At 41.6% G+C, this 19,232-nt stretch overlaps 1 protein-coding gene across 1 annotated transcript in view; it reads left to right on the plus strand.

Annotated features, from left to right (window-relative positions):
• The window catches only part of NYAP2 (neuronal tyrosine-phosphorylated phosphoinositide-3-kinase adaptor 2), a 144,311-nt gene that overhangs the window by 95,197 nt on the left and 29,882 nt on the right, over nt 1-19,232 (plus strand). Inside the window, exon 4 of the mRNA XM_009286675.1 lies at nt 13,607-13,819. Coding sequence (XP_009284950.1) covers nt 13,607-13,819 — 213 coding nt within the window. The remainder of the gene's footprint in view (nt 1-13,606; nt 13,820-19,232) is intronic.

The following is a 19,232-nucleotide window of genomic DNA, read 5'->3' on the forward strand; positions in this document are numbered from 1 at the left end:
TGAGTCAAGTGAAAATTCACCCCACATGGGTCTGGTTGGTTGGTTAACCTCCACCTCTGTGCTTTAAACACGGGATGAGGGACACGGACAGACAGGGCAGGATTTCAGCGTATGTATTTTCTAATGGAGTTAGGCGGAAAAATGCTGGCCTAAGGAGGGTGGACTTGGTATGCCATTGAACCGTGCATACCTTCTCATTTGGATACCTGCTCAGTCTCTGGTATTCTGAAGAGGAAGAGCTTGCCTGCAAGACTAGGCTGGCCATAAAAAGTATTATAGCTACTCCGCTACATACCATTGCTCAGCTACAGCGTAGCTGAGAGTCAGTATCAGAGACTGAAATTTGGAAGCCTACATCGTTTCTAACCTCTAGGTTAATATATTTTCTGGAGTTTTATATAAAGGGATGTCAGCCTAACTCTCCAGCCCTTTTCCGCATTGTAGCAATTGATTGCATGCAGTATGAATGCTATGTTCAGTCTAATGAGATAGCTACAGCTTTGCAGAAATAATACTGCGTAACTGAAGTTACTCCTGAACATTTGAGCCAGAGGTATATTGGCTTCTCCGTCACAGGTGAAGCAGCTGTTTCACTAGAAGTTAGCTTTTCTGGTCTGATTACCCATGATATGTATGAGATGAGACGAGGTGATCACAGCAGTCGTGTCTCGTTTGACAGTCTTGAAAGGAGATCTGAAAGAAAAGACTTAGAGGAGGGAGCAGGGGGAAGTGCCAGAGGAAAAGGAATAGAGGGTAAGAGAACACCAGCTTTGAAGAGAATGACGCTGGTTCACCACTGGAAGGATATGGTCTTACCACAGTTAATTGCATTTAGTTAAAGCCTGGAGAAGGCTCTGTCCTTGCCTGTCAATTACTATCTATCGAGATATAAGCAAGCTAAGGAGTTGCAGCATCAGAAGGGCTTTCTTCAAGTGCTCACTTGTGAGCGCGTATTCAGGGCAAGAGCTGTGTACACCTGCAGGCGCAAAGGTCATGAGCTGTCTGGTCTGCTGGTGTCAGTTAGGTCTCTCAAACTCTGCCCTTCGCTAAGGGACGTGCCTGTTGGGGTGGGTGTGCGATGCTGTGAGACAGAACTGAAAATGACTGAAGTGTAAACATGGGGATGACCAGATGTGGTCAGCATCCTTCAGGAACCAAGCTTTTGGGAAAAGACAAGATTAATTTTGCAGGCGAGTGGTCTTGAGTGCTGCTTCAGCCATACCTGTTGTTGTCCTTCACCAGTAATCCTCAGATCCCCTAGCGAAAAGAGGTGGGCACTGGACTAAATATTTTGATCCAGATCAGCTGGATCCTCTTACTTGTTGAAGCTGACATGTGTTCCCCAATTAACAATCCCAGGAAATAATTGGAAAGAAAAATCATAACGTGGCAGTAAGGTCATTCAGCTAAGCACGCAAAAGGCAGGAAACCAACGTTTCACCTAGGTTTACTCTAAGTGGGAAAGAGGGAGCTGAGAAGCAAAGGTACAAAGAAGAAATGTGTGAGAGGATGCACGGCGGCTCAGTGGCAGCTTGCACGTCCCTGGGTGCTGATCCCCTGCCGTAGCTACGCCATCGCTGCCCCGTTTTGCATTGCGTGCCAGTAATTCAGTTCTTTCTCGGCACCAAGGATAATGCTGGGTTTGAGAACTTGTTTCGAGTGGATGAATCGGTAGGTATCTGTTCCTTGATTGAAACGCACGCTATGTCGTTTGTTGCCTTGCTGCTTCCACACAAAAGCGAGTATGTCTCTTTTAAGGGCATTTAGTCGTTCAAGTCACTGACGGGTGGGATGTCCCCTCCATTTTTAAGCTGAAGGAATGGCTTTGTTACATGCAGTTATTAAAATAGAAAACACGCATTTTGAGATGATATGCAGTGGTTTTGCTAATTGGTACCATGACATTGTCTCCTCTTCTAATTCAGCAATTTAGGCTCATCAGAAAATCAGGTCCTCCTGGGATTGTGACGGTATACAGAAGCATCGAGGAAGACATAATTTCATAAATAATTGCTCAGGTTTTTCTGGAAACAGCTGCTGGTTCTGATTGATGTATATGGATTTATTTATTCCTTCTGTTTATATTACTTGACTGCTTGATAGAATTTCTGGTTAGCAATTTAATCAACATTTCTTTTTAGAAAGAAGAAATAAACTTGTAAGAGGTAAAAAAAAAATAATAGAGATAAAGCTATTCTCTTTTTGTTAGATTTCAAGTAAAAGACGGTTTCAGGTAAAGGATTGAAAAAGACATTTTCTCTTTAGGTTTAATGTACAGGAAGATGTGAGTTGTCTGAAAGTTGTTAAAAATAAAGGGAAAAAAAAGCCTTAAATTCAGTTACCGGCACCTACTTCACTGTGTTCTGAATAAGCAAAGTAACATGTGCTGCACTTAAGGACGTGGATAATGATAATAGGTTCTGAGTTTTAAGTGCCATTGATTTTTTTTTTTCCCCTCCCCCCCCCTCCGGACAGAGCTTTCTAAGACAGAGAAATATCTTGACATTTAGGCCAAATCCTCAGCACTTACAAATCAGCGCCTCTTATTTGAAATCAGGAGAGCTACTCCATCTGTGTCTCTGGCTTCAAGAAAATAAATGTGTCCTTTGTGACTAGAACAGCTTGTATTCAGAATGGTGTAGTCATACAGCAGGACGGTGAATTGGAGCGTTTATTGTCTTTTTGTTTCAAACAGGACCGCACAATTTATGACCAACTTGCGGGTGCTCAGTAATAATGGTAAGAAATGCTTAATCTGGTGATGTTTTCCGTAAGCATATATTGCCTTCAACGAAAAAGCTAAAATTTCTTAAAATTTCTCAGTGTGTTTTTTAGGGAAGGTGGTATCAGTGTAGGGCATCAGGGTCCTCCTTTTGTGAAAGAACTAAGGGAAAAAAAAAAAAAGAGGGTAGGAATCGAACTACTTTGATTTAAAGGAATGGTGCACTTCTATTTACGTAGCTTCTACTCAGGAAGTTGGCGCAGCCGCGTTCAATGAAGCCGGCCGGGCTGACGGTGCCAGAGGTTTGAGAGGACGTGCCCAGAGGGCGGCAGCTGTGGCACCCAGGGTGGGTGGCTGTCCCAACCATCCCGTCGGTGTCCTCCTCCCTGGGGCTTCTGGATTTGATAGGGACCCGTGCTTTATTTCTGTCTGCTAGAACAGTGAATGGTTGTATTGAACATAGATGTGCTTAAACTTTAGACCCTATAGAGCTGTTAGGGGATTGTCTGATTATCTCTAACCCAGTGTCAGTTGGAGATAATTTATTTGAAAATAATATGGAGCCTCTTGCTGGGGGAAACCTCTGGCGTCAGCTTTGGTTTGTAGGATTTTTGTAGAGTATCTTACTAAAATCGTATCATGTGTGGCAGCAATTGGAGAGTTAGCAGTTTTAAGCAGGAATTGCAGTTCAGATGTGAAAAACATACCTGTGCATGTTAGCGTTATGAAAGGGAGAAAGCAAGCTCATGAGAACGTAGATCAAACCAGTGGCTGGGGACTGTAGTGCATCTTTTGGTGGGTTGGCTCGGCTGCCTGGCCGAAGCGACGACTTTCAGGGTGGGACCAGCTGGTGCTCCTGCCTTTGGCTTTGGCAGTACCGGGCTCCTTTTTCAAGGCAGCTGCTAGATCTTTCAGAGCTTGTCATTATAAGCCAGCACTGGACCCTAAACTGCATTTTTTTCTAAGTTAAGAATCAGATTTTCTTTGCATTAGGATTCAAGTGCATTTTTGTTTGTTAAATCCTAAAACTAGAGACAGTTAGTAGGGCATTTATTGTGTTTATTTTTAAGAAGCAGCACAATGTTCATAAAGCACTTGGAACCAGATTTGACATGTTCCACAGGTAGGTATATAGAGGTAGCACTTAAGTCTGTTTGCTTAAACTAAGTCACAGGGAAGGAGATCACGGTTTTGTTTAGGAAAAATAGCCAAAGTCCCCCAGACCACACCACCACCATGAAGCCAAGGACTGTGAGCTTTAGGAAGGTGAAATACTGTGCAAGTTCAAAGAGAGCAGAACGTAACTGTTTCCCCAAAATTCATCGTGAGTGAAAAAACAGTTTTGCAAACAAAAATCTGCTTTTTTTCCAGAAACTGGAATATCCACATCATAGCCAGAGGAGCTGCTCAAGATTGTTGTTAAATGAAAGTCTTTTGCATGCCGGCTTATGATCTGAAACCGGGTTTCATGCTCTCTTGAGCTGCTGTCATTGCGTCTTTACAAGAGATGGAGTTTAATTAAATGCCTTATCTGTACTTACAGTGACACAGCTCTAGCTGTAGAAGCTCTGTGATTTTAAGAGAAGTAACATTTTAAGAGTGGGAACTTTGGGGGGAATAAAGGAAAGAACAAGGTTTCCTCCCTCAGTTCTAAAATCTTCCAATACTTCTGACTGCTATTTCTCCTCTTGATGTTTCTTAAAATGCCTTTATCGTACTGATCTGTGTAACAAAGACTGACAATTTCTTGGGCTAAGTGGTTTATATATCCATTTTTAAAAAACATACTTCTTCTGGCATGTCTGATTTGATTCCTGGCAGAGTGAGCTCAATTCTTAAACCCCATCATTAAAGGCCCAATCCAAAGGTCCTTGAGGTATGAGATAGGCTATACTTCAGGGGATCCCATTATAAATTATGGCAAGAGGGGTCCTCTCCTTGTCTGAGGCTGCTGTTCCTTGCAAAACCACTCTGCAAACCAAGGCACTTAGGCATCCAGAATGTAGCAGTGAATAATATGAAGACTAAGAAAAAATAGTGGATGACCGCATGATATGCTACACATTTTTGTCAGTGTATTATCTAATCTACCCATAATATTCTGATAAAAAGTTTCAGGCTCTTAACTGAGAAAACGTGGATATGCTTCTCCTTAAGTTTTCTCTGGATCTTCCAGGAGTCTATCAGTAACAAGAGAAATCACAGAGTTAGAAATAGCTTTATTTGGGTTATACATGTAACTGATTCAAATATTGAACCATGAAACTGTAGGGGTGTACAAACATGCTAGGTATAGATAAGGTGAGAAGTACAGGAACATTGAGGAAGTAATTGTCAGGATAATAATGCATATTAAAAAATCAGGTTCATTTACATTTGATTTTATGTGAAGGTTCAGGTTACTTTTACTCCTCTGAACAGAATTATCCATCCCTAATAATTATTTTTTTGTTAAAACAGGAACATGCAATTAGCACTTTATCTGGCATTTAAGAATGAGTAAGGAGAGCTATTGTTCTTGTAACTACTCATCTGAAAAAGAGAAGCTGCGCGTTTAATTTTGCTGGAGATGGAAATTACTTTATTTTTGTGTGTGACTTAAATTCATAACTCAAAAAGTACCTTCTTCCAGGAAATCTGTAGCTGTTTTACTGGTCAGGCAATGTTTGCGTAATTTATATTTAATTTATATGTGCTGTAACACATACAGAGATGCTTGTGCCAGCCACACGAGCGGCTCTGCACATTTGTGAAAGCTGTAATAGTAACGTCTTACAAGCACAGGCATCGGCCGGAGCTGTATAAGGCCATCTGCAATTCTTATTTCCTCAGGATCTGAAGTCTGCGCTGTCATAGCTTAGCAGTTGCTTAGCTAGCAAGAATAAAACCAGTTCGCAAAACGAAACCTCTAATTAGAAAGTGGGGAGGGCCTAAAATGATTGACTGTTAAAAGGCATAGAAAGACAGGATGACATAGGGGTTTCATTCTGTAATTGGGAGGAACCTTGAGCGTTAACTTGCAGAGCAAATAGTGCCTGGGACCCTGACCCAGCTAGGCTTGGCACAGAGGCTGCATAGAAAAGCCCGTACGCTTGTGCCTGGCTTTGTAAGACTGGCCCTACCTGAATTTTGCTCTCAATGTTAAGACAACGTCAGGATTCCCTTTTACTGGTGACGTATTGTGATAGAAGGAGAGCTGTACAAATGGGACACTTGTTCTAATAATGAAAGGCAAATTTTCTCATTCATTAATGGAGTCAATAAAGGGAAAAGCATTAATAAAAACGTTATTCATAAAGGTAGTTAAAATACAGACAAAATAGCCAGGAAAGAATTTATTTTCACTCCAACTTTCTAATTGATTTTTTTATGTGAAAATATGAGAGTGAGGGTTTCTGTCCCCAGTTTTCACAACCAGTGTCCATTACTATCTCTGCATTTTTCTGACTAACAACAGATTCTCATTTACTACTGAATCTGGATGAAGGCATATACTTTAGAAGAAATGAAAGTGGTCAAACAATGGAAAAACCCTGCATTCAAACTGCTGATATAGTTCAAAGGCTGTTTTTCAGCAGAAAACTTGGCCAAAAAATGTTGACAAGTTTAATATAGTCAGCACTTCTATGGAAGATTGATATTTTTGAAGTGAAGCTTTGAAACTTAAGGTCATGAACTTTCTACAAAAACATTTTTCTTAGTGTCTGTACATTTTAGCTTTTTTGGCTCACCCTTGCCTTCTGGTTTCTTGCCATACTGTGCTAGGACACGTGCAGTGCCCATCAAACCATCGTTTCCTCATCCAAACATGAAGTCTGTATATTTAAGAACCTCAATAAGAGAATGAACGTGGAGGAGATCTGGTGCAAGAGATCTGGGTGCACAAACTATGTAAGAGAAATGTTTGCAGCTCACCAGTATCAACTATGCTATACATTCATGTGAATCAGCGTAGCTGGCCAGCCCTAAATAATAACTGCTGGAAGGAAAACCCTTGCTCTGTTGAAGCCAGTGGCAGAATTCCCTTTGACTTGCTGTACTTAGGTTTTTGCCCAAGAAGGCACTGGGGAACACAGAGGCTTCTGTTGAGGTTCTCCTAAGCGCAAGTCACCAATTCCCAACTTCACCAGCTCTGAAAGGAAAATAAAAGAAAAATATGCAGTGAACATCAGAGAATAAAGTGTTCTGCTTAATTATGCAATTGTGACTGGTCCGAGGAAAATAGCAAACCTATTACTGGAGTGCCAGAAGAACATCCTTTCCAAGAACGGTGTTTGATTTAACGGTGAGAGTCCCAGGACATTGCTTTCTATTTGCTTTGGTAATACATCTGTACAATGCGTATCTTCCAGATGTGGCCTTTTCAGTCCAAGGATTGGGCTGTGAGGTGATCTCCAGCAGAATAGGTACACGTGAAAGACCAAGCGTGGTATCAGAAGAAATCATTACGAAATAGTGACGGCCCTGTTGGAAACAGGACGTATTATATTGTCATCACTTCTATAATATATGCCAAAATATAATCATCTTGGATCAATTGGCTCTCCTTATGTAAGACTAAAAGCAGGTTTTCCTGTATTTCAGTCAATCATGAATATACAAGAGGATTTTTCCTCTTACTCTAGGACATCGAACAATGTTAAATGTATTTCTTACCATGCAGAATTTTTAAAATCTCATTTTTAAAGTGACTGATAATGCCAGCTGAAGTTTCTTGAACCTTAAAGAGTTCTATTCTAGTCTATTCTATTCTATTCAACCAGATTATAACACTCATAATTTTCATCGAATATTTTTGCTGTAAAGCTTTGGATCATCTTTTGATATAAATCTATCCCTTCTTTTGTTAGTCTTCAATTAATTGCAGTGTGGGCTTTTTCTTTTCCTATCTTGTTTTCCTGGCCAGGATTGCCCACTTAGCAGCTTTGGGATAGCCACAGAAAATGAACCAAACGCATTTCTTCAGCAATCCCTCCTTCCCCTCCCTTTGCTGTCCGTAGCAGGCAGACGTGGTCTCCACTGGATTTCATCGTATAAAACAAAAGAAAACAAACCCGACGCTGCTCACAGAAACATGTGCTCAGGGAACACCGAGAAGCATTTCAGCCATGTCTCCTTAAATGTTAGATGGTTTGTGAGACTCTTTCAGGCTTTCTATTGATTTTGCATGGAACTAGGTCAGAGCTGCTTTTAATTGAACAAGCTGGCTGCTGCAACTCTCACTTAACTGTAAAAAAGGGGTATTAAAAATTGATACGCAAAGCAAACTTCTGCTTAATTAGCAAGCAGATGAAGTCGAAACAGACAAACCACGATAGCTGATAAAGGTGAGGAAATGGCTTTCACTGACAGTGTAATATACTCCTATTTTTTGGGAAACATGGCTTAAGCACTGAGCATTATCCATGTTTCTCGCATGTGGTATTAATAGCCTATTAGTTTTCTTTGGAAGAGGTTGGGATAAATTTACAGCTGTGCAGATCAGAAAAACCACCACACGTCAAGAAAGCCATTAAAAGGCAGCTCTAATTTTTAAATATGTAATAAAGGTAAATAAAAATCCCTGGTGTGCAGAAAGAAGAAACTGTGGGGTTCCCTCAAGGGCTTAGTGTTGCTCTACATCCGACGTCCGTGGAAGTGGTCAGTCTGTAGCGGATGGGCGCATGCTGCTGTCATGCTGGCGGTGTTACGTGGGACACCGGTGGAGCTGCGCCTGGCCTTTCCCCGGGTCAGAACCTTGGGTTAGATATGGCTCGCTGAGCAGGGCTGCTGCCAGCTCGGCAGCTTTGCCCCAGGTACGAGGGTGAGAGCTGAAGCCTGGGACGTGTCTCTGGTAGCTCTGATCATCACCCACACGTGCTGGCTGCAGTCTAATCCCGCGTCTCCGCCCCTCCTGATGGCCAGGTGTGCCCTTGGGGGATGCTCTGCGCTCCTGCTCCCTTGGCCAGGTCCATGCCAGCCTTGCGGCCGTACGAGGTGAGGTCCGACGTGTCGGGGCTGGAGGAGATCAGGAGTTCTGATTCACATCTAAACCCCATCCCAAGCGACTTACTTTGCTTTACACCTGTATGCATATGCTGAATTTTAGACCCTGTGAGTAGTACCATTGACTTCCCACAGCATGCGGGTTCTGCCTAGAGTGATGCATTGGCAGTGCTAGGTTAACGGTTGGACTTGAATCTTAAAGGTCTTTTCCAACCTAAACGATTCTATGATTATTTATTTAGGTTTATAACAAACACACAGGAAAAAAAGTGAATAATGCGTGGATGATTAGCTTATACATTTCAGCTCACAGCTGAGAGAGATGGCAGAGCAACCCTCATTTTAAGTTCCTTAAGACAACTGCTTTTTTTCCTTCCCCCAACCCCCCCCCAAAGGTTCTGCTGTTTATCACTTAGCATTACACTAAGAAGCTACCAGGACCTGAAATTAATTTGTGCTTAAGAGCAGAGGGGCAGACCGGCCACAGAGTATATATTCATTTGAACGATAGCTTTTCAGGTAAGATGTTTTCCATAGCTGTATTTTTCAGTTTGCTTTGGTCCAAGTTACAACTGACTGACTCCGTTTGTTTCTCGCTTTCTTTAGCATTTATGAGTTTTCCAGTACCACAGGTCACGTGCCAGCCTTGCCTCGTGCGCAGCTATTAGGGGACCTTCCATAGAGGGGAAGTTGTACATGTACATATTTGTAAAATATGTTCTCTCTAAGAGATTTTAGCCACCATCGTATTCTCGAAATGTCAAAGCCTGAGATTCAGGTGAAATAAATAAGAAAAATGCATATCTTTGAATATTGAAATACAATGACACCTGGAAGTGCTTGAAACATTTGAAAGCCTTTATGGCAGTTCAACCAACTGTATCCATAAATATTTGAAGCAGTGAATTATTTCTTGAAATTTATATTTGTATGTACTATTTTGGCTTACGAATTATTGAACAATAAAGATGCTTTCCATAATAACTTCAGCTTTCAAAATACAGCACTTGACTGTGAAAAGATTTGCCTGTGGCCATCATATGATTGAGTGAGCTCCCAGCATAACACTGAGCTTCAATATCTCCTAACTCCAAATTAAGGTTTTTAACAGCATGAGGTAACTTAGATCCCATCTGTGTTTCTGCACTTCCCGAATAAATAATAAAAAAAAAAAGCTGTGCAGCAGCTACTGTTACCTTTCAGCAGAATATATGTATGACTGGTTAGAGTTCATGTTTTCAGTATGGGATCAATGCGGATAAAGTGGCCATTTAAATCCTGCTGTAGCTCTTATAAAGGGTTGCCCTGTTTAAAATACACTGGTTTGATTTTCAGTCGATGATAAGGTCACCACCCCATAGGTAACCATAGCCGGCAGCTACGCGCTGGTTCTGCTTTCTGCCAATGCCTCGTGCCTGACTGCAGGAGCGAAAACGTGGAGCAATGAACGTGCTTTTATGAGACAGAATAATTTGCGCCACTGAGCTTGCTCCGTGGAGCTGCATTTGCAGCAGGGAGTAGCTGACAGTATCAAAACATCCAAGTGACTGGGACAGTCAACAAAAGGTCCCAGTAATGTGCTGTGACCTGGGAGGGGAGCGTTCTGCATTTCTGGAGCTGTCACGGGCACATTAGAACTGAGGTATGCTTTCAGTCGAGCAAGAACTAGCACAGTGATATTTTTTTATTGAATTTGAGTATGATTCCCATTGACATTTATTAAGGAAGCTGAAATTATTCTAAAATCCTCCCCAAAATATTTGAGCAAAAGTGAGGCATTCAATTTTTTTTTCATTTTTTATGTATTCGCAAGTGAGCAGGAAAGTAATATTACAGAAAACTATATAAAACACTGACGTGTGTTTCTGACTGTTTATCAATGTTACTGATAGTGATCACCAAATAATAATGATTCAGGCTCTGTTATGGGTTGCATGACATTATAATCTGATTCAATGTGCTTTTCATTTTTAGGATATATTACTTTTCAGATAAACTGAGAACTGAAAATCTCCAAGAAAGGATAGCGGAATGTAAATTTATGAAGTCTAGACAGCCAGCCGAAAACTGATTTTCTACACCTTATAAAGAAGTAGACTGTAAGCCAAATCTTTATTTAGTCTGAATATTTCCATAGTTTCCAGCTGGTTGCAGAGAACTGCTGTGCTTTGATTCAGCTGATAGTAAAACTAAGAACGCACAAATCATTTTTATCAGGCAACAAGTACAAATGCTTCTCTGTTAAGTAAACTGAAGTGGATAAATCCTTAGCTCCACACTCAACCGGAGTGTTTCCACTGCAGCTGAGGGCTGACTGCATGAGCGTGTGAAATTTCAAGGGGTGGTGTTCAAGTAGTGTCAATGAGGCACGCGCAGAGAAGGTTTTCGCTAAGGTAATCACAGCATTTCCAGTAGCAGCTGAATGACGTAGTAAATTAAATCGATTGAATGATGCATTAAGTTGGTGGGGCGCTTGCAGGGCCAGATGCTGACTTTTTAAAAGCGTATTCTGTTCTTTTGGCTTTCTCTTCATTTTGCTGGGAAGGAAGAGCTGCAATCTAGACAGCATCCTGTATTGGTGGGAATTGCATTTCCAAAGAATTTTGAAACTTTGTTCGTATCTTTCCTTTTCCCAGATAAGTAGTATCTTAAAGAAGTGAATGTTATTGGTTATTGAATTGTTGTTATAAAAAAATCAGATGTGATGGCATGTATCTGTTATGTGAAAAAGTACATCATTATTTTTGATAGATCAACGCTCAGAAAAAATACAGGAGCATTTTTGTTGGTAACTGAAACAGTTCAAATCTAGTTATAATTTGGGCTCTACACCTCTTTGCACGGCTCTTTGTATTAGCAAGTCTCTCTACGCAGCCACAGACAGAGCTGTGTTACAGATATTTCGTAGCAAAGGTCCCTGAAAGGCAGATGTCATGTTATATTGATACAGACTGTTATTCAACCCTGTACCCTGCTGGGGTTACCAACCAGGAAAAACAAACAGTTTGGATTTTCATTTCAGTGTCTTTTTGCATACATTAAAGTAGGTAAGTGACCTAAAAGTTCAAGGCAGAGGTTTGATTTTTGAAGGTCTTTGTCACATAAAATGTTACTGAATCCTATTTATGAGACTTGCTAAACCGGGGTCGTTTTATCATTTTCTCATGGAGTGTTGCTACTGTGAGTAATTAAAAAAAAACATCTTGAAGGTTGTGGTATGATATCCTTAACGTTAATTTTTACTATTAACTGATAGTGATTCATGAAATACACTAATGATTACATATTGCGCTGCACGTCCAGTTAGGTATTTTTACACGTTTCTTATATGACGTTTCACTGAGGAAACTTCAGGCTGACTGTGTTGTTGCTCATCAAGTTCATCTGCAGACTGGAATGTCAAAGAACTCAAAACAACATGAGATTTTGTTACTGTTGTGCACAGGTGGGGTCTCTGCCATACCATATAGAAACCTAATATTGCATCTTCCACCGTTTGCTGTGGCAAGGGTAAACAGTGTGTGGGTTTTTGAGCCACAGACAAATTAAAGCGGTTTGAATGTGGTTCTTTTTCTGGGACTGTATCATCTGAGTGGCAATTCCTGTTGGATAGTCCCAGTTCCTGGCCATGGGGATAACTGGGAGAGGAAGCGGCTGCTGAGACAATTTTGCTGGTGCATCTCTGGCAGTCCTGCACAGCCAGGCCACTGCCGTTCCGCATATGGGTCCCCTGGGGAGCTGTTGTCATCTCCTGCCTGCGAATGGCTCCTGGCGTTTTCCCTTTGCTTGCCTCTCCCAAATCTCGTAATGCCCCTTGTAGCCACAAAAAGATTTTGAGACAGGGCTCAAGGGAAGATCGTCCATCTCTATCAAATGTGCATTCTAAGACTGTAGATACATACAGAAATTAAGGTGCATCAGGGGTTTGATTTATAAACCTGTGTGACTAGAACCGAGAGTATCACGTAAGGATGTCTTTGGACTTAAATATGAGGTATAAAATTCCAAACTGAGAGGGATATTTTTTTTTTTTTTGCTAAAAGGAGGCAAACAGTTCAGCAAGCTTTGAATAACTGACTAGCACAGTAATTAGCTATTACAACTAAAAGCAATCTAATGTTTCTTCTGTATCTAGTTTTTTGTGTGAATTTTTCAGAGCTACAGATGGAAAAGATGAGGAATGAATTGTTTCTCCATGCATTTGCTCAACCTGCAAGAAAAGAAATGAGGGTCTCGAGAAAAGAACAGAAAATCACCAGCCATGAAGACAGCAGACATCACTGCTTCACTTGAAAAATCATTCAATTGTTTTTTGAATTTCTCCTCCTTATATTGACTCATGGTGTTGCAAACAGAAAGTCTTTTTCTGACTCCAAGGATTTTCCAACCAAGTGAAATTTTATTCCCTAGGTTATGGTGCTGGGCACACCCAAAATATTAACACTGGACAGTTTTGTGGATTGCGTACTTTTCATTAGAGCTTATGAGGAGTACAGATATGTTGCTTGCACAATACTGCCTTAGGAGAGAGCATCCTTAGAAAGTGCCTGAAGAAGAACTTGTTCCCATTGAAATGACAGCTGACAAGAATTCAAGTATTTCCATAAATTGTTAATAAAAGCATAATTTGGTAGGATACCATTTTCCTGGCATATAGAAGTTGTAACAGGAAAGTTACATTTTATCCATCTGCTGCATTGTGTACGGTTTTAATAATTAAAAAGTGTATTGAAACCTACATAAACTATAGGGTTTAGGCCTAGACGGTAAAATCGTGATATAAATTGCACTTAAAAGATTTATGATTGGTATATATGGAATATTGAGCAAAAGATTGTTATATGATGTGGGTAATTAGCAGACACTCTATAATGAAATGTGCACTTGTGTATTTCGTAGAACCACTAGATGAGCTGAAGATCAGAAGTCACAGCACTGAACCACTACCAAAGCTGGAAAACAAAGAGAGGGGAGGCCATCATGGGACAGCTTCCTCCAGGGAGCCAGGGAAAGCTCAGGAATGGGATGGAACGCCAGGCCCGCCCGTGGTGTCCAGCAGGCTGGGGAGATCCTCTGTCAGTCCAACCATGTTGGCTGGAAGCAACAGCTCAGGTACGTCAAGTAGCAGAGCAGGGAAGATCTCATGAATCTCCTTGTGAGCTGAAGGATCTCTAAAGATACACAGATGCAGGTAAGCATCCGGATTCTTTAGACTTCTAAATATCTTCTACAATCTGCCCTGCCCATTGACTGCTGCACTGATGAGCATTGTGCTGTCTGCTTGTGCTCTGTGCTGGAACAGGGTTGGGACGTGGGCAGGTAACAGAAGCATGTAAACATGCCATTCATCTATTTTAAAAGAAATAAGGAATGCCACTTGAGGTTGAAAAGGGACATTATGGCAAAGACACCCCCAGGATGGCACCTCAGAGAGAAGTTCATAAATTCAGATCTCACATACAGTAACAAAAACACGCTGTGCAGAAACAAGGCTGTCTTATTGATATGCACAGTGAGTGGACACAGCCAGCCTTTGCTTTATGCTTGTACATAAATTTCTAGAAAAGCGACTATGGATTTCAGAAGTCTCAAGTTCATACCTATCCATTTCATTCATCAAGTTTTATATACATAAAACAGTGAATTGCCATAAACCATGAAGAATAATGCAGCCTTGTTTATAAATTGACTAAGACAAACAAAACCGGTAACATGAACGGACATCTATAAACAGATATGTATAGCTCTGGCATAAGCACTGCATTGTTACTTTTTGAGATTTGACTGTTCTCTTAAAAGAGTAACTGCATTGCTTATTGGTTGGATTGTGAAAAATACCCACTTTAAAAACAGTTGGCATATATAGTACTGGAGCCTCACGGTCAATGTTCAGTAAGCATAAGACCATGGATGAGCTACTCAAACAAGGAAATTATTCCTGCACGAGAGATCTGCTGGGCCATCGGTGGCAGAGATGAGTCTTTACAGTGCCGAGCTAGCAGAGATGCTCGCCCCTCGCCCACGGCATCGCTTCCCTGTGTGATAACGGGACTCACATTTTCCCTGCATTGCTGGAAATGACACCTGAAACTCAGTATATAACTTGAATAGGCTTTGCTGATGTGACGTATCGTTTGCAGCAATCGTGTGGTCCAGGTTTTCTTGCTACAGACCCCACAAATAGTCCTTCCTGGGGCAGCAAAAGTGGCTTTTCTGCAAATCCCATAACTCTAGCACAGGTTATTTGGGTGTTACTGCTTTTTGCTTACTTGTCTGTTCTCACAAAGCATCCTGGTAGGTAGGAATTTTCCAGATTAGCTCATAGCTTTGTTAAAAATTCTGTTCCCGATGTATTAAAGCGTCATCTGTGCTAATGCAGGTAAAAGGGTGGGTTTAAAGGTACCACATCAAAGTATCGTGACATCTGATAATTAGACCAAAGGTGTGTACCAACCTTTTCAGTTCTGCGAGATGACAGTACGGAGCAGAATGGAAGAGAAATGAAAATTGAAGAGTAAGTTCTTAGCAAAATATAGCACTTCTGTCCAACCTTCCTGCATCAGTTCTATTTTAAAGAGTTGGTTGATCTCCAAAAGCAGACAAAACATGTTGGCCTCAATCTTCATTTGGCATCAGCAAACTGTAATAGTTGTTGAATCATGCCTTGATTTAGTTAACTGTGATTTTGTCTTACATAGCTAGGACTGTCAAAGAAAAATTATGGAAATATTTTATTGGCTGAATTTTTACTCCTTTTTTATGATTAAAATCTGAGAGCTGATTATGATTTTTCTTTCCCTGCAGTTTTTATGACATTTCATTTGATGAATATTGCCTCTCATCTGCCATGAATATTTTTTCCCCTGTGTCTCTAGCTGTTGCCTGAGCAACATGTTTTACCTTTAATCGGTGGGGCATTGCATTCAAAATGCTGTACACAGTTCTCCTCAATGAACTTGTACATGAACTGTAACAGTTCATTCTTTGCAATTAAATTAGAACTGTAACAGAATACAAGAAGAGAGATTTAATACATCTGTATGGATACAAATGCTTTCTGGAGTCAAGGAGATAAAGTAATTCTGTGCTAGGAATTTACAACTTAGATTTACCACAGGACCAAATAAAAGCAGGGCAGTCCCCAGTACAGTCATCGTTGCTGTTGCTCTCTTTCCAACATCATAGATAAGAGAAAAAAGGCTGCTTTTTTTTGTGGGGACATGTCCTTGAAACACCACAGTTTGCTGCCTGCCTCCTCGTTCACTCTGGTACAGGCATTTATTAGGGCAGTGCTGGAACAATTTAAAGAGAATGGGGTTGAACTGCTCTGCTGTAAAACAGAAAGGATGTGAAAGGACTTCTCATGTGTGCTCAACAGGCAGCTCTGCTGAGGCACAGATTAACTAGGAACTGGAGTGATCTGAGCAGATACCTGAGTGAGAGTACTGATTTTTTTGTGGGTTCTCCCCATCTCTGCACCTGCTAGTAAGATCAGAGGGGGAATGAGCCACCTCCAAACAGAAGCTTGAGCTTTCTGGTCATTTTGTTCAAATGAGCCTGGCCTGTCAGGTGCGGGTGGGTATCACTGTCTGTAACGCCTGATTGTTCTCTCATCTGTCACATAATTTGTCAAGGCCACTTTCTGTTTCTCGCCATCCTATCGTTTCTTATGGAAAGCAGTGTAAGTGGTTTGGGGGCATGCTGGCATTTAGGAAAGTCAGGGCAATTGTAGCGAACAGCCAAACGAGATCTGTGAAACGGAAGGCTGTGATAACTTCACTCCAGGAGCTTTGAAGAGTATTTTCTGGAATGTTGCTGCTTTTTTCCTAACTGCAACCATGAAGCATTTTGCATTGCCACCTGCTGCTAGAGACAGGCACTGCACTGCCTTTTAAATCTCAGATACTCTACTCTGTTGTTGTGTCCTGTTTTTGAATCACCATCAGCTTGTCGCTCAGCCAGCCCATTAGTATTCTAGCTGAACACATTGTAGATAATCAGGAAGGGAGCAAATTCCCACCCTTCGTTGGAGTTACTGGCTAGCATTGTGGATTTGCAAAAGTAATGAATAGTTAAGTTCAAGCTCTTTGGGAATGGAGCAATGCCTGCGAAGCCCAAGTTGCAGGACGCATTCATTGGTACAAGAAGGGAGTACCGGCAGAGTACCAATTCATGCTAGCTAGGGCTGCTTCACTCAAAGACGACTGAGTACTCCCACCAACCCCTAAATTTTCTCCTCACAGGCAATATCAGAGTATCACTGTGCTACCAAATCCTTAAGGATTCTCCAAGTGAAGGCAACTTAATGCTGGAGGTATATGTTACTGGGCAGCCTGCCCAACGAGGTCCAGCCCAGGATGCGATGCTTCCAGACCTTGCCTACACTGGTCATCCATGTTCTCCTCACACAAGCTCTCCCCTAGCAGCGCCTGCTACCTAAAGTAAAACAAGTGGTACTGGGAGCTGTACACTGAGGGCATCAAGCCGGTGCACCACGAGCCGGGTGTGTGATCTTCAGGGTGTAGGATCACGCAGTCACAGAGCCTGACTGTAGAAGTGCACGTTGCTCTCTGCAGCAGTGGCGTTACAGCTATGTGGAACAATGCACAATTGTCCTTTTGATCCAGAGCCCCAAGACTGACAGTAGCCCGTGCCAGAAGCTTCAGAGAAAAACAGCAAGAAATTTTAAGGAAAAAACACTGCCAGTAGGACATGATAATTCCTTACCTCATTGCCTCAGTCATTGACATAGACCTGAGAACATAGACAGTTCGGAACAAATCTTAATTTAAAGCATACCCCATCTAGTACAGACATGGGTTTTCTCATTACCTGAGTTGGTTTTGAGTCCTGCTAAGCTTTTGACCTATGCATATCTAGTAACACTGAGTTCCACAGGTTCAGTGCTCCCTTTGTGAAAACAGTTCAGTTTGACACGCTGCTGTGCTATTTCAGCACTAAGTGGCTTCTGCAGGTGAAGTCCTAAATACTTTTTTTTAAGTGACAGAATACTATATAGTTTATTCCACCTTAAGGTTTCATAATTTCAAGTTATGTTTCAGCTTACTCATCTCTTTGTAGGAGACCAACATGGCCAGGCCAGTATGATGATAATAGGTGTGATTCGTTTTTCCAGTATGCATGTTTTCTTTTTCTTCTTTTTTTTTTTTCTTTTTTGCATGTGATTACTCTCAGCCTGTCACATCGCCTTGTTTAATTCAAAACGTGCTTCTTGGCAGCTGTAGCAAATAAGCAATATTTCTCTTTTCATGTGCAAAGAAGAGACTGTGACAGGATAAGAAGCTTCTCCAATGTAAGTGACAGCCAGAGTATTTTTTTGAATTAAGATTAGGATAGGCAGAATGAAGGCTTCCTTGGATGAATAAAAGAACTCTTCCCATTAAGATCCAGAAATAAAAATCATGCAGAGCTGTTGTATTTCTGGAGAATATAGAAAACTATAGCACATTGGTATAAAACTGATCAAAAATATTTCCATAAAAACTTGTCGCATTTCAGCACTCTGCTTTATTGAGGAAAATCCAACAACACCCCCTGCCCCAAATGCTACCAGCCAAGCCCCTACATCTTTAGTTACGATGACAGCACTTGCACTTTTGGAAAACGGGTCATTTATGTGAGTGCTTAAATACATAATTAAGTACGCAATTTTAAGGCAATCCTATTTGTGATTGGAAAGCCTCTATTTCTGTGTTGGATAGTCTCTCCTAAGATTCTTATCCTTAATGCTGTCCTTCGGAGCTGCCTGCTTGCTTATGTCCATGTGTAATCCTACTGGCATTGTCAGGACTCAGCTTAAACCTGAGAGTCCGGTAATGCTGGTCCTATTGCAGCTGACTACGTGTGTGGGTTTACTTCGTGCTAAGGTGGCTGTGGTCCCAACCACTAGCATTTTTGGGAGTGTTGTGGCTGCTGTGGGTGACAAAACAGGGGACTGAGACACAGCTGACCCGCCATCCCCTACCAGCATTACACTGCATCTGCACCTGGCTCCTGGAGGTGGTTCAGGCGCTTAGCGAGCAGTGCGTTTTTCGTAATATGGCACGGTGTTGATGGATGCATCATCTGAAGCTGTGCAAAATAATACCACCAAAGTTTCACCAGTTAAATATAGCAACTGAATCTTATGAACATTTTTGTGCGTAACGTAACTAAATATGTTATGCAGCTCTCTAGCTCCCCCGAACAATCTGCTGAATTCAAACCTCATGCTGCCCATCGATTGCAACGGGTGTCTCTAATGGCTACTCAAGAGCACTGCATCCCCTGGCCCCAGTCCAGTAAAGCACTTAGACATATGCCTGTGAGTTCCCTAGCTTGGCAGTAGGCTGTTAGCCTTTGTCAGCATTTGGGTGGCTTACAGCAGTGTCAAAAGGCCCCTAGCCGTGGATGCAGAGAGGGTCCCGTGTTCGGAGCGGAGTCTCTGGAACCCTCTTTCGGGCAGGTTTGATTTAGAACCAGAGGATCCACCCGCACAGTGAAGTGAAGCACAGTGCAGAGACGG

The sequence above is a fragment of the Aptenodytes forsteri genome, unplaced genomic scaffold, assembly GCF_000699145.1.
Source record: "Aptenodytes forsteri isolate BGI_AS27 unplaced genomic scaffold, ASM69914v1 Scaffold184, whole genome shotgun sequence".
Classification (NCBI taxonomy): domain Eukaryota; kingdom Metazoa; phylum Chordata; class Aves; order Sphenisciformes; family Spheniscidae; genus Aptenodytes; species Aptenodytes forsteri.